The sequence below is a fragment of the Rhipicephalus sanguineus genome, chromosome 5, assembly GCF_013339695.2.
Source record: "Rhipicephalus sanguineus isolate Rsan-2018 chromosome 5, BIME_Rsan_1.4, whole genome shotgun sequence".
NCBI lineage: Eukaryota > Metazoa > Arthropoda > Arachnida > Ixodida > Ixodidae > Rhipicephalus > Rhipicephalus sanguineus.
The window spans coordinates 5,599,207-5,614,550 of record NC_051180.1 but is presented as its reverse complement, the minus strand read 5'-3'; the positions used below and the strand labels follow the sequence as shown (position 1 = coordinate 5,614,550).

General features: G+C 48.2%; 1 protein-coding gene across 1 annotated transcript in view; it reads left to right on the top strand.

Moving 5' to 3' along the window:
• The window catches only part of LOC119393143 (TBC1 domain family member 5), an 89,371-nt gene that overhangs the window by 24,559 nt on the left and 49,468 nt on the right, over positions 1 to 15,344 (top strand). Inside the window, exons 6-9 of the mRNA XM_037659961.2 lie at positions 184 to 286; positions 1,406 to 1,494; positions 6,233 to 6,253; positions 6,319 to 6,369. Of these exons, the coding sequence (XP_037515889.1) occupies positions 184 to 286; positions 1,406 to 1,494; positions 6,233 to 6,253; positions 6,319 to 6,369 (264 nt within the window). The remainder of the gene's footprint in view (positions 1 to 183; positions 287 to 1,405; positions 1,495 to 6,232; positions 6,254 to 6,318; positions 6,370 to 15,344) is intronic.

Below are 15,344 nucleotides of genomic sequence, written 5' to 3'. Positions count from 1 at the left end.
ATACGTGCTTGCAGCCAATTGGCCACGAAAGTATGGCACTTGTATAAAGGCCACATAAAGCAGCATATAATGGCTTACATACGTGCAGTCATTAAATTATTTTATCCCGTCTATATGAAGCAATTGCTCTGTGGATGCAGTTCATGACATATCTTCTAACAAGAACTTCCTTCAATCTTACAGATTCCCAGAAATAGAATTTTTCCAGACGTTGGATGTGCAGGCGATGATGGTGAATGTCCTCTTCCACTATGCGAGGCAGCACCCACAGATTTCATACCGGCAGGTTTGTGCATAGTCATCTGCAGTGATTCTAAGAGCAACCACAGAAAGAAAACACAGTAAATATTACCATAACGGTCTTATAGAATATAAACTACCTGAGGAACTTTAGAGCTAACAAAAAACAATACATAAGGCTAACATGTGAACTTAGCTGGTTATCGCTGCACAATGATGCATAATCAAGATTAATCGCAACATAAATATTTGTTTTATATTTGTTTATACATGTGGCAGAAACACTAAAAAAACTGATGTGACAAGAGCTGATAGAAAGAGGTGGTGACAAAATGAAAAAGGTCCTTTGGAAAGGATGCTTGCCCATCCAAAAACAAACAGGCAATCAAAAAGACACCAAGCGCCACCTGATACAAAAATAAAAGAAAGTAAAATACCATAGTACACCTTTTTTCACTCAGATGGAGCCACTTGTCTAATTCACTGCGGCGACAGCTGTGTAGGAACACAATGATGCAGTGCGCTCTGTCATGATTGTCTGAAGGTGCCCATACACCAGGGTTCTAAGGTGGACTAGTTGGTTCATTAACAGTGTGGCAAAACAGCGCGCAAAAAACGGGACAGCGAACACACAGGGCACAGCGCTGACCTGTTGTTCTTTGTCCACAAAGTGCCCATGCCTTCTACAGTGTTGTCAACAGCTCGTGAGATCGAGTAGAGGTATTGCCTAACAATGAAACAGGCCCATGATTCACTCCCTGTTTCGTCCTGTTAACCCTTTCCCTCCCGCTGACGAGTACAGTTGTCATGAGATTTCATACCAATATGACCGATGACGACTATACCCATCATCAACAAAAATTGGTCCCGCATGGAACCAATGACGATTATAATCGTCATAGTTCTATTTCTTCAAGCTAGATGGCCACACTTGTCTATGTTGTGCCATTTGTGTCTTGGCTTTCATTTTATTGCTATTGTTCATTGTAGTGCCATGCGGTGAAGCCATCTTCGAGCTATCTTTTTTACGCAATTAGTGAAATAAGGTAACCCCATTGAATTGAAATAATGCTTCCCTTTTATTCAGAAAAAAAAAGCTCTACAAATTGAGCCTGTCTCTTGGGTGAAACATTTCTGATGGTTTGTATCTTTTTGTTCATACAAGGGTATGCACGAGCTGCTGGCTCCAATCATTTTTGTACTGCACAATGATCAACAGGCCTTTCTGCATGCCTTGGAGTTGGACTATATCAGGTGAGCTAATTTTGCTGGTGATAGCAGTCACATGTTATTACAGTTGAACCCGTTTATAATGAACTCGAAAAGTGGTCGTTATATCAGTAGTTCATTTCATTGTACTATATGGCGTCGCCCTTAAAGGGCACTAAAGGCACATAACAATTTATGTCAGAGTGAAAGCTCAATGTATGACAACGTCTAAAACGGCAATATTATCAACAGCAGTGCCATACTTACCGAGAAATTAAGCTAAATGTATCACGCGATGAGCGCCACGAGTGGGACATTTTGGAAATGATCCCGATGACGTGAGAGAGTCCGACTACAATTAATCACTCGTAATCAAACTAGCTGCAATAAAAAAAGAACATTCCGTGCATCAAGAGACGTAATGAAATGCTGCTTGTTCGTTTGTGTTTGATTCATGAAAAAAAGAACCTCTTTGGGCGTTGCCATGGGGAACGGCGCGCGTGGTTCAAAGGTTCCGCTTTCGCCGAACTGCGCTTTGCCCGGTGCCCTGCTTCGCTCACGCGGTCACGTATCAATGGTAGTTTCGGTATCGCGTACTGCCGCGTGTGTTTTGCGCGCTCGTGAAAGTCGCTCTGACAGAAAGCTCGACAAAATGCCGTGTGCATGTGATGTTGCCGGATGCCCGAATGGTGCACGCCGCCAGTGCAAGCCGCCGCGCAGTAAAGGCGGGCAACGTTGGGCACGGACGGCAACAGTGACGTGAGGACGACCGCTCTCAGGCGGGCGATTTGAAGTGCGCTAACACGATGTGGACCACTAAAACATGATTTTATTTCAAAATAAGGACTTCCTTGGCACAAAAGTAGCACTACGATGTTTCTGGACCGCTATTTCAACAATCATCGTCGACATGATATTTGCCTTTAGTGTCCCTTTAAAAACATGCACTTAGGCTCCAAGCCATTTTTTTTTATGCGCATTTTTATTCGCCTCATGTGCCACCGATGGCGGCGCTGCGAACGGCACTCTGGTGACGCAAAGGCGGGGATTTGGCTTTTGTCCAATAAAATTTGTTGCAGGGCTAGTTGGTGCATATTTAAAATATAAGACGGTGGCGCAAAAAGGGACAGGGATGAAACAGGAAGAAGAGACGTATACAAGCGCAGTCTGCTAAGCTCTGACAACAGCATTTTCGTCATAGTTCGCTCACGTCACACGATGTTCCTTGGCTACTAGCTGTATTTTCTTCTAATGATAGTTCTTTACATGGCTGCTAGTGTTACAGGAGGTTAAGAAACGTTAACATTCAACGTATCTTCTGTATACCCACAGCCATCGCGGTCAGGATCATGCCCCGAGTTCGTAGCGTCACTCACTGAGCTGGATGGTGTTCAAATGGCTTGCGTGAAAGCGCGAACGTCCCACCAAGCGAATTAAAGAGAAGCGAAATTGGAAGCGAAGCGCGATCAATAAAAGTTATCGTTGTGTAAGCAGACTTCAGTTGAACAAAAATTCACACTCCACTCCCAAGTGTAGTCATGTGGACCTGTGTATGCAAAACGTTTGCTGACAAAATGAAATATATAACTTCATCAACGAGCGGGTTATTGCGGACAATTAGTTTAGATTGGGCGAGTTAAATGCACATTAAAGCTTGTTACACATACTATTGGCTCCGAATGAAACGCCAGCAGTGATGCGCGTGGTACAGTTCGCACTGTTATGATATAGAGATGTACGCTCATGCGGTTTGCTGCTCGTGAGCCACATTCATGCTTTCGATCGTGCAGTGCTGCCTAATCGGGCGGGCTTGCCTGTCAATGGTGATGACAAGACGGTGCGCACTATACGGTTCCTAACGCTTGGGCAATGCGCTCCACTGTTCATGTTTTGTTTGACACCGATAGTACAGCTTGATAAACAGTAGGAAAAATCGGCGAATGTGTCCAGGAAGAGGAGAAAGAAAGCTCTTTCCCACCATTCTTTTGGTCCCTTTTGCTGGTTATTGCTATTCTTTACCGCACTGTAACAAGATTGAATATTTTAAGGTGAAAGCCTTGGATTGCTCGTCAAACGCGAAAATTGACTGTCCACGTCCCATGTCGGCAGCGTCAACACGAGTGATGCAAAAAATCATCACATGATGATGTCATCATGACATCACAGGCCACCAAAATTTGTGACGTCATGCCTTCGTGATCAGTAAGCTTTCTACACGTCACCTGGTTTTGCATTGCCTCCGTGATTGGCCCACCGATCACGGAGGCAATGCAAAAACCAGGTGATGTGTTGAAAGCGTGCAATGCCTCCGATCCTCCAGGCAGTGCAAAACCAGGTTATGTCCAGAAAGCATTCGGAGGGGGGCGGGGAATTAACAATACATCGCCTGAAGAAAAAGATCACTTTCGCCTTCAAGTCACCTTAGGCAAATGCATAAGGGACCCTGTGAGTCTTTTTAGTACAGTGATCGCACCACGCCCTATCAGGAATTGACCGTTGAGAGTGATTTATACTACTACTTTAAATGCGAAGCATTTCGTCGCGAACTTCTGCGACATTGAGCGTATCGATCTATCTAGTCGCCTACGATTTTGTAATCTCCTGGTCGTTTCGTTGATGGGATGTATACCAAAATTGGTATGGCATAATATGACCATATGACAAACATAAATGACAGGTCATAACATGAAAATCTTAATATGCATGTCATGAAAGGCATGATTTATATGCCACCATGTTGGTGCTCTTGTGGCCGTTTCGTTAATTTGATATATACCAAAATTTGTATGGCATGACAAGAGTGTATGACAAACATAAGTGACAGGTCCTGTCATGCAAATCATGACACGCATGCCATGTACAGCATGATTTACATACCATGCTGATGATGCGCTCGAGGCCGTTTCGCCAGCTTGATATACACCAAAATTGGTATTGCGTGACGTGGCTTTACGACAAACATAAATGACAGGTGGTAATGTGCTAATCATGACATGCATGTCGTGTAGGGCATGATTTACATGCCATGCTCATGGTGCGCTCGCAGCTGTTTCGCTTGCTTGAAACACAATACCAAAATTGGTATTGCGTGACGTGACTGTACGACGAACATAAATTACAGGTGGTAACATGACAATCATGACATGCATTTTATGTACAGCATGATTTACATGCCATGCTCATGATGCACTCGCGGCCGATTCGCTAGCTTAGTATGCCCCAAAATTGATATTTCGTGACATGACTGTATGATGAACATAAATGGTAACACATAAATGGTAACATAAATGGTGCTCCTCTTTAAAATGCAGCCTCAAATCTAAAAACCTAATGCTGAGCTGTTCAGGAAATTCCATGGTAAAACTGAGTGGCCTAAAACACTGATTAAAAGATGCAAGAATTTGTGTGACGACAGAGTTGGTACAGTCCAAACATTGTACACGAGAGCCCACCACAGTTTCAAAAGCTGAGTTTTCTAAAAAAACTAAGAAATGTAAAATCTGAAAAAACTAAGAAATTAAAGATGAGCACGTGTGTTGGGTCTATGAGCCAAGAGCAAACAAGGCGCCCTTAATGTACTCATCTGTGTACTCAAAGCTTATAAAAAGAAACATCGTGCTTTCTTTTCTGTCAAACGCTCTCCGCAAGTTGTGCTTTCACTTGTTGGATGAAAGCCTTCAAAAACCAGTGGCACGTTGGGAGGCAGCAGGCTATCCGAGGCATGTCATTGTCTCAGTCGCTGAGGGCCTGCATTGAAAAAGGAAGTCCGTCTCACAACTGAGTGAAGAGCGGAACTTGAGAGAACCGCAAAAGAAAATCGAGCCAAAGAAAAGGTGGCTGTAATCCTGTACCTTCACAAATTGTCTCACAATTTAAAGAAGGTCGGGCAGCGTTCTGGGGTAAAGGTTATGTTTTCGGCACCTAACAAGCTTTTGAGTTCGTGTAAGGTGAGTTGTCCGACAAGGAAGCGGAAACCTGTTTGCTCCATCAGACACAAAAACACTTACGTCTCATGCACAAGAGGCGTTGTTTACAACATTCCTCTTTCATGTAGGCCAGACTGGCAGATGCCTAAGCGTTCGCTTGCTCGAGCACAACAACAAAATCAGGAACACTGCCATTGACGGACACCTTGCCGCCCATTGTAAGAAGCGTAACGCCACTGTTCAGTCAGACAGTTGTTCTGTATCGGCACCGTGACAAAACGACCAGAGAAATCGTAGAGGCGTCAGAGATAGCCAGGGCAGGTAACAGATGTGTCAGCATTCCGTCTGTCCTTTTATCTATGAAAGAGCATGAATTCTTGGCATAGACACGTGTCTGTCACCTTCTTTCATTTCATTATTGCAGCTTCAAAGGGTGCTTATATATGCTCTGTTTCTGCAATAAAAACCTTTGTTGATAGTGAGCGCTTGTCCTGGTCACTTCCTTGTCCCGTGTTCTTTATTGCGCTATGGTTGCTGATGAACGATGAATAACCAACACGCCCAAACGTTCTCCCTTCTGAACAAAAGGAAGTGCTTTACCTCTGTCACTGCAAAACGAACTACTAATACTGTCAATTACTTCTTTAAGCCAACCACAGAAATTTGCTGCAGATGTGGCAAACACACTTTGATGCTGATGAGTGCTGTAGTCTGACTCCTCGGAGCTTTCAGAATTTTCGGTTTTCAAGAGACATGTTTCCTGGGTCCCTTGAGTGTTTCTTGCAACAAGGTTTTACTGTATAGTAATAAACCCACTTTGGCGCTGTACTGACGCAGTTTTTTTTCTCCTTCTTTAGGGAGTTCCCAGATATGCTGAGGTGAGTTCCCTGCCTCTTACATGAAGTGTTTGATTATTCTCACCATGCATTCTTCTCTCTTTCAGAGATGACATCAGAGAGCTTCTCAATCCTGACTACACTGAGCATGATGCCTTGTAAGAATTGCCTCGGCATTTCTCTGCCATTTGAACACACATCAACTCTGCAGTTTGGCCCCGCCACGGTGGCCTAGTGGTTATGGCGCTCGACTGCTGACCCTAAGGTCGCGGGATCGAATCCCGGCCGCGGCGGCTGCATTTTCGATGGAGGCGGAAATGTTTGAGGCCCGTGTACTTAGATTTAGGTGCACGTTAAAGAACCCCTGGTGGTTGAAATTTCCGGAGCCCTCCACTACGGCGTCTCTCATAATCAAACCGTGGTTTTGGGACGTTAAACCCCAGATATTATTATTATTAACTCTGCAGTTTGGTCTGTTCTTGCTTAGATGAATACATTAGCATCAGTGCCATGTAATGTGAGTCTTAAGAATATGTATTGAGCAGTAGCATAGCCAGAAATTTTGTTTCGGCGAGGGTTCAACCATACTTTACGTATGTATGTGTGCGTATATATATACACATGCAAAGCTGAAAAATTTCAGGGGGGTTGAACCCCCCCCCCCAACGCCCCCCCTGGCTACGCCACTGGTATTGAGATGGGAGGGAAACACTTGTTTTGAACTGATCCCATTAGTGATTGTCATCCATATCTATCACTTTGTCGTCGTTGCAATTTTGTCTGTCCCTGGAGCTTAAAACGATCAGAATTTTCTACAAATACACGAGGATCGTTTCTAAAGGTCATATTGCCGCAGGATAGAAAATCGGGCAGTTACCCTCATTGAATGACCTGTCGTGGTTGCTGCTGTTGAACACTTGACATGACAACAAATGCTGTAAGTAAAGGAACAGCATGTTTGACATGTACAAAGTAAGAAAGATGCCACACACTTTGTTTGGGCCGTATGCACTGTTTCTTTAAGTCACTAATGGCAACTGACCCAACGTCCTTTCCTTTTGCACAGCCAACACTGGTTCAGTGAATTTTTCGACAGTACAAAGCAAGCACATAGTTGTCTTGCCTAAATGCAGTTACAGCACGTGGGACCCAGAATCGTATAGAGAAGGAATTTTTTATTTGTTTTTGTTTTGTTTACTCTTTCTTTCTTCTTCAGAATACTATGTATTTTGTAAATGCGATACACTTGCTGACCAAGTAAAATATTCAAATTTTTCTGCAGTGCTACCGCTTACCACTAAAGCCAGCACTATTGGTGACTTTCATGGCCAAGCATTGCAGTTGAGTGTTAATATGATGGCTGGTCGCTGCTCTATCACATCTTTTCTGCCTAGTGATAACAAATCACAATAGTTTGTTGTAACAAATATATGTTGTACTGGTTTGCTGCTAGTGCTTGTTAGTGTAAACGAAGGAAAGAGTAAAAAGCTGATGCAGTGGCTTATGCCCTCAAACATCGGCTATGCTGGTGGGGCCATTTCTGTAGTGTTTTCATTGAATTCAACATCAGCTATGCTGTACAGCAAGAAGATGACAGAAATACAAACACATCCCCAGCTGTTCACTGCAACACCATTGGTTTTCTTCAACAGGACAGTTTTTGGATCAATACATTTAGGTAGTGCCTCTTTCGAAAAAAATGCTTCATCAATCCTGTTTACAGAGTTGCTCAAATTTTTTTTCATTAACAAAAATCTTTTTTTTTGTTGCCCAATTACAAAACCAACCAATTAAGTGGCTGTTGTTTCACTTAAGTGGTAATTCTGTGAAAAGGATCCTGAGACAGTTTTGATGATTTTTTATAACCCTATTGAGGCTGTAGTGATGTTTCTTCAGATAATTAAGAGATTAATTTAAAGGGGCGCTAAAGAGAAAAACAGTTTTTTTTTGTATTATTAAAAGCTTTTTCACAATGCCAGTATCACCATGCTTGGCATGAAAAGATGGCAGGTCAGTGAGATAATGCGCAAAAAGAAGGTGCAAGTGGCTATGCCAACATGAAGTTCTCGCATCAATCACTGTGACATCATGGACGGCACCTACTAAGACCTACATACAGTAAAAGCTCGTTAATTTGTACAGTAGACTCTCAGTAAACGGAAATCTCTTAAACGGAACTGCTGCTTAAACGGAACAACTGCTCCTAATATTGCCACACCCACTTCTTGTTTTATTTTGAATTGTTCGGGTTTGACCAGCAAGGACGTTTATCAACAATCAATGCTGTCCGCAAAGCAGTGTTCGAGAAGCTTCTCGATTGTAGTAGATCGTTTTGTTAAGATTGCGCGCCGCCCGTGAATGTTCTAGCTTTGTCGAGAGATAATGCCGCCACCAGCGATATTGCTGGAAAGTTCGATAGCGCCTGTATAAAAGCCGGCGCGCTTGACCGCTTGTCAGTTGATCGACCGACGACGCTCTGTTCGCCGCTATCATTGTACAGCGCGTATTGCTGTAGTTCTAGTTCTCATTTTCCGGCCACAAGTTCGGCCAAATAAACAGTTTCATCCTGCAAACGCCGACTGCTGTCTTCGTCGACGTCACGACCACGTGACATCTGGTGGAGGTGCTGCTTCTTCCATGATCCGGACGCCCCCGCGAAGCGCTGACCCAAGCCCAAGCCGGGACGAGGACGACAGCAAAGAAAGCCCGGATCGTCGAATGAGCCGCAGGCAGAAGGGACTGCAGCCAGAGTACGGGCTCCTTCTCGAAAAAACCAGGCAGCCCCAGATCCCAACATCGACCGCAGCGACAATGACCGACCCCGTACAGCCTGCGCCGATCCTTCTCCGACAGCCCAAGGAGCCGCCAACCTTCCGCGGGTCGTCATTCGAAGACCCGGAAAGCTGGCTCGAAGCCTACGACCGAGTAGCCCATTTCAATGGCTGGACAAGCGAAGACAAGCTACGACATGTGTACTTTGCTTTGGAAGACGCCGCTCGTACCTGGTTCGAGAACCAGGAGCGAACCCTGACAACGTGGGACATATTTCGCGCCAGGTTCCTCGCCACGTTCACGAGCGTCGTTCGCAAAGAGAGGGCTGAGGCTCTGCTCGAGACCCGCGTGCAGATGCCGAACGAAAACGTGGCGCTTTTCGCGGAAGAAATGACCCGGCTGTTCCGCCACGCTGACCCCAACATGCCTGAAGAGAAGAAGGTTCGTTTCCTCATGCGAGGAGTAAAGGAACAGCTCTTCGCTGGACTTATGAGGAATCCACCGAATACCGTCCAGGAATTCGTCTCAGAAGCCACGACCATCGAGAAGACGCTAGAAATGCGCACCCGCCAATATAATCGCCGATCAATCCAAGACAGCCCCGCTGTTCATGCGCTCGGCTCCGACGACCTGCGCGAAACAATCCGAGCGATCGTGCGAGAGGAACTGCGCCAGCTGTTGCCCTCACCCCGGCCTCAAGTGGACTCCATCGCAGACGTCGTTCGACAAGAAATCCAGCAATCGCTGGGCACCCTTGAACCGCCACAGCCTCAGCCGCAAGCCATGAGCTACGCTGCTGCAGCCCGACGCTACGCTCCCCCGCCGCGCCCGCGTCTAGACACCGCATCGACGCAGTACAGTCGCCAGACGCCGCCGCCGCCACCGACGCCCTACCGACCACCTGTCAGCCAGCGCAACACCCCGAGGAAGACCGATGTCTGGCGTGCCCCCGACAACCGCCCTCTTTGCTACCACTGTGGAGAGGCCGGCCACACGTACCGCCGCTGCCAGTACCGACAGATGGGACTACACGGATTCGCCATCAACGCGCCGCGCCCGCAGCCAGGCGAACGGCCTCGCGACATCGACGACTACCTCACCGGAACACAGTGGCAACAACGACGACCTTCCCGCTCGCCGTCGCCCGGCCGCTACATGTCACCGCACCGCCGGCAGTACACTGGCCCAAACCGGGGTCGGTCGCCTAGCCCGTATCCGGAAAACTAAGGGCAGCAACCGATGGAGGTGCGGTTGCTGAACGACGAAACGTTGAAGATCCTCCGCCGTCGACGACGACGTCGCGACGAAGTTCCGAGCCCCCGCCGCACGCCGAACGACGTCCTGAAGACGAAACTTTGCGACCCGTGGAAGCAGACCTGACGACGCAACGCGGAAGCAGCGGTGCAAACCGACGTAGCCGTGACCCGACGCCGCGACGTACACGCAACGCAAGACGGCGGACTAGCGACCTCGACGTACTATTCGACGGACACAACGTTACCACTCTCGTCGACACTGGGGCCGACTATTCCGTCGTCAGTGGGTCATTCGCCGCGAAGTTGAAGAAAGTTAGGACTGCTTGGGAAGGTCCTGAAATCCGCACCGCTGGAGGTCATTTGATAACGCCGGCTGGAGTCTGCACAGCAAGAGTCGGCATCAGTGACCGAACCTATCCTGCGAGCTTTCTTATCCTGCAGCACTGTTCCAGGGACGTAATACTTGGGATGGACTTCCTAAGTGAACACGGTGCCGTAATAGACCTGAGATCTGAGTCAATAACACTAACCTCAGAAAAAGCGCTGCCGCCACACACGACGTCAGGAAAGCCCGTATTGAATGTGATAGAAGAGCACGTCACCATTCCGCCTCTCTCCAGCATCATAATTTCCGTCGGCACCGAAGAACACGCAGACCTTGAAGGTGTCATCGAGGGCGATCAGCACCTACTTCTCAACCGTCAGATTTGCGTCGCAAGAGGCATAGCCGAGCTGCGTGATGGCAAAGCAAAGGTAGTGCTGACAAATTTCAGCCCGAATATAGGCACCTCAACATTGGTACGACGGTCGCCTACATCCACGAATTCGTGGAATCCAGCAATGCTCTCGCCCTCTTCGATGCTACCGAACCTGCTTCGACGAATCGACGAAACCAACCAGATTTTTCGACGTCAACCCGAGCCTCCCGAAGCACGAGCAAGACAAGCTAAAAGCCCTGCTCCTACAATTCAAGGACTGCTTCTCGTCGTTGTCAAGAATTCGACAGACCCCAGTCGCGAAACATCGCATCATAACAGAAGAAAGTGCCCGACCAATCCGTCAGAGCCCATACCGAGTTTCGACGCGAGAACGCGAGGCCGTCAAGAAACAGGTCGACGAAATGCTACGCGACGACATCATCCAGCCGTCCAAGAGTCCGTGGGCGTCACCTGTGGTGTTAGTGAGGAAGAAGGATGGAACCCTACGTTTTTGCGTCGACTATCGTCGCCTGAACAAGGTCACGAAGAAGGACGTGTACTCTCTCCCACGAATAGACGACGCCCTAGATCGACTCCACAACGCCAAGTACTTTTCGTCGATGGACCTCAAGACCGGCTACTGGCAAATCGAAGTCGACGAGAGAGACTGAGAAAAGACTGCCTTCATAACACCAGACGGCCTGTTCGAGTTCAAGGTCATGCCCTTTGTCTTTGCTCGGCGCCCGCGACTTTCCAACGCGTTATGGATACAGTACTGGCCGGCTTGAAGTGGCAGACGTGCCTTGTGTACTTGGACGACGTCGTTGTGTTTTCCTCAAACTTTGACGAACACCTTCGACGCCTTGAAGCTGTACTTCAAGCAATCAAGACCTCCGGACTCACCCTGAAGCCTGAAAAGTGCCGCTTCGCGTACGAGGAGCTCTTGTTTTTAGGTCATGTGATCAGCAAGAATGGTGTTCGCCCGGACCCGCGGAAAACAGCTGCCATCGCTGCCTTCCCGCCACCCACCGATAAGAAGGCCGTACGCCGTTTTCTCAGCTTGTGCGCCTACTACAGACGCTTCGTCAAGGAATTTTCACGAATAGCCCAGCCACTAACGCACCTGACGAAGACCAACGTGCCATTCAAGTGGGAAACGGCGCAAATCGAGGCATTTCAAGAACTTAAACGACGCCTTCAGATGCCTCCAATACTAGCGCATTTCGACGAAGACGCCGATACGGAAATCCACACCGACGCAAGCAGCCTAGGACTCGGCGCCGTCCTCGTGCAGAAGACTGACGGGCTGGAGAGGGTCATCAGTTATGCTAGCCGGTCACTATCAAAGGCAGAAATCAACTATTCCACAACGGAAAAGGAGTGCCTGGCCATCATCTGGGCTACATCGAAGTTTCGCCCCTACCTCTACGGCCGGCCCTTCAAAGTTGTGAGCGACCACCACGCCTTGTGTTGGCTAGCTAACTTGAAGGACCCTTCCGGTCGCCTCGCACGGTGGAGCCTACGACTGCAAGAATTCGACATTCGCGTCGTTTACAAGTCCGGAAGAAAACACTCTGACGCCAACTGCCTGTCTCGTGCCCCCGTGGACCCGCCGCCGCAAGACGACCAGGGTGATGACTACTTCTTGGGGACTATAAGTGCCGACGACTTCGCTGAGCAACAGCGATTTGACTCGGAACTCAGAGGCCTTATGGAATACCTCGAGGGCAAGAACGCCGTCGTTCCGAAAGTGTTCAAGCGAGCACTGGCGTCGTTTTTCTTACGCAACGGCGTTCTCCAAAAGAAGAACTTCTCGCCACATCGAGCCAAGTACCTTCTCGTGGTGCCTCCAGAATTACGATCAGAAGTCCTCGAGGCCCTGCACGACGACCCGACAGCAGGACACCTCGGTGTTTCCCGAACGCTGGCAAGAGTACAGGAAAAGTACTACTGGCCGCGCCTTGCCGCCGACGTCACTCGCTACGTAAGGACATGCCGAGACTGTCAGCGACGCAAGACACCGCCAACAAGACCAGCGGGCTTCCTTCAGCCGATCGAGCCACCTCGGCGACCGTTCCAGCAGATCGGGATGGACCTCCTGGGGCCGTTCCCAACGTCGACTAGCGGTAATAGGTGGATCGTCGCAGCTACCGACTACCTGACCCGCTACGCCGAAACAAGGGCCCTACCTAGAGGCAGTGCTGCCGAGGTAGCGAAGTTCTTTGTTGAAGACATCGTTCTGCGTCATGGCGCCCCAGAGGTCCTCATCACCGACAGAGGTACGGCATTTACAGCGGAGCTAACTCAGGCGATCTTGAGGTACAGCCAGACAAGCCACCGCCGGACCACTGCCTACCACCCTCAAACCAATGGCCTCACCGAGCGGCTAAATAAGACCATCGCCGACATGCTGGCCATGTACGTTGACGTCGAGCACAAGACGTGGGATGCCATCCTTTCGTACGTGACCTTCGCATACAACACCGCTGTGCAAGAAACGACGCAGATGACGCCGTACAAGTTGGTCTACGGACGGAGCCCAGCAACGACGCTCGACGCCATGTTACCAAACGTGACCGACGAGGAAAACATCGACGTGACCACCTACTTACAACGTGTCGAAGAAGCTCGACAGCTCGCCCGCCTGCGCACCAAGACCCAGCAGTACACCGACAGCTGTCGCTACAATCTTCGACGACGCTTCATCAGCCCGGCGACCGTGTTTGGGTCTGGACGCCGATACGCCGACATGGGCTTAGCGAAAAACTCCTTCGGCGATATTTCGGGCCATACAAGGTTCTTCGACGCCTCGGCGCTCTTGACTACGAGGTCATCCCGGACGGCATTACGAACTCCCAGCGACGCCGCGCACGACCTGAAGTCGTCCATGTCGTGCGCCTTAAGCCGTTTTTTGCGCGTTAGCGAACCTGGGGACTCTACTTTTCCTTTGTTATTGTAATTTATTTATGTATGCACTTGTTTTTTTTCTCTCTTCTTCTTTCACAAGCATCGGGACGATGCTTTTTTCAGAGGGGGGCAATGCCACGCCCATTTCTTGTTTTATTTTGAATTGTTTGGGTTTGACCAGCAAGGACGTTTATCAACGATCAATGCTGTCCGCAAAGCAGTGTTCGAGAAGCTTCTCGATTGTAGTAGATCGTTTTGTTAAGATTGCGCGCCGCCCGTGAATGTTCTAGCTTTGTCGAGAGATAATGCCGCCACCAGCGATATTGCTGGAAAGTTCGATAGCGCCTGTATAAAAGCCGACGCGCTTGACAGCTTGTCAGTTGATCGACCGACGACGCTCTGTTCGCCGCTATCATTGTACAGCGCGTATTACTGTAGTTCTAGTTCTCATTTTCCGGCCACAAGTTCGGCCAAATAAACAGTTTCATCCTGCAAACGCCGACTGCTGTCTTCGTCGACGTCATGACCACGTGACAATATGATTGGTTTCGTTCTTGGATTCTGCACCCCTGCTCCTCTCTCAGTAAACGGAACTCCTCTTAAACAGAACACATTTTCCTGGTCCCTTCAGGTTCCGTTTAACGAGAGTCTACTGTATTTCACGCGACTGGGAAAATGTCGACTGATCTAGAGTACAGTTGAAACTCGATTTAAAGAAGTGATGGGCAAACTGGAATTGTTTTGTATAACCGAGAAAGGGATTTTTTGGTCCTTCAAAATCTAAAATTGTAACGTGGCGGCACCCAGAAGGTATACCATGGCATTGTTTCTGCCGGCAACCCATGCCTGCACGTCTTAAAAGTTTGCGAGGGTGGCCCAAGGGCACCCCAGACCATGTCCAGACGATGCAGGTCAGGTAGACGGTAATGTACAGTTATGACCGCCTCACGATATGCGATGGCGCGGAGAATGAATGCAGTGACAGTGTCAGCAGGCCAAGAAAGAAAGATTGGAGGTGATGATCAGTGCTATCCGTTGCATAAACCATGTGATAAGCATAGCAATCACCCTGCCTCTAGCACCATCTGGTGCGTAAGAACACTACTGGCTGCCAAGTCTGTTGTTCTGTGCATTAGAGCAGCGTGCAGCCCCATCAGAGCAAAGCTAGGGCCATAACTATGGCATCTAGATGCTTTAACACGATAGCATTAGAGTGCACACACGAAGAAAAAACCGTCTTTGTCAAAATTAGAAAAAAATTTCCGCTTTTTCACTCAGTTATTTCAGGAAAAACTTTGTTAAATCCGGTTTGGTGGCCAGATCAGTTCATTAATTCGAGTTGATGGCAACACCGAGCCCTATAAGTATTTGCCGGAGAATAGAAATTTCTTTGTTTGATCAGGAACTTTGTAAAATCGGGTTTCGTTACATCGAGTTTTAATCGTATCAAGAAAACAAACAAATGCCTATTACATCAGCACACTTTTATGCATAAAAACA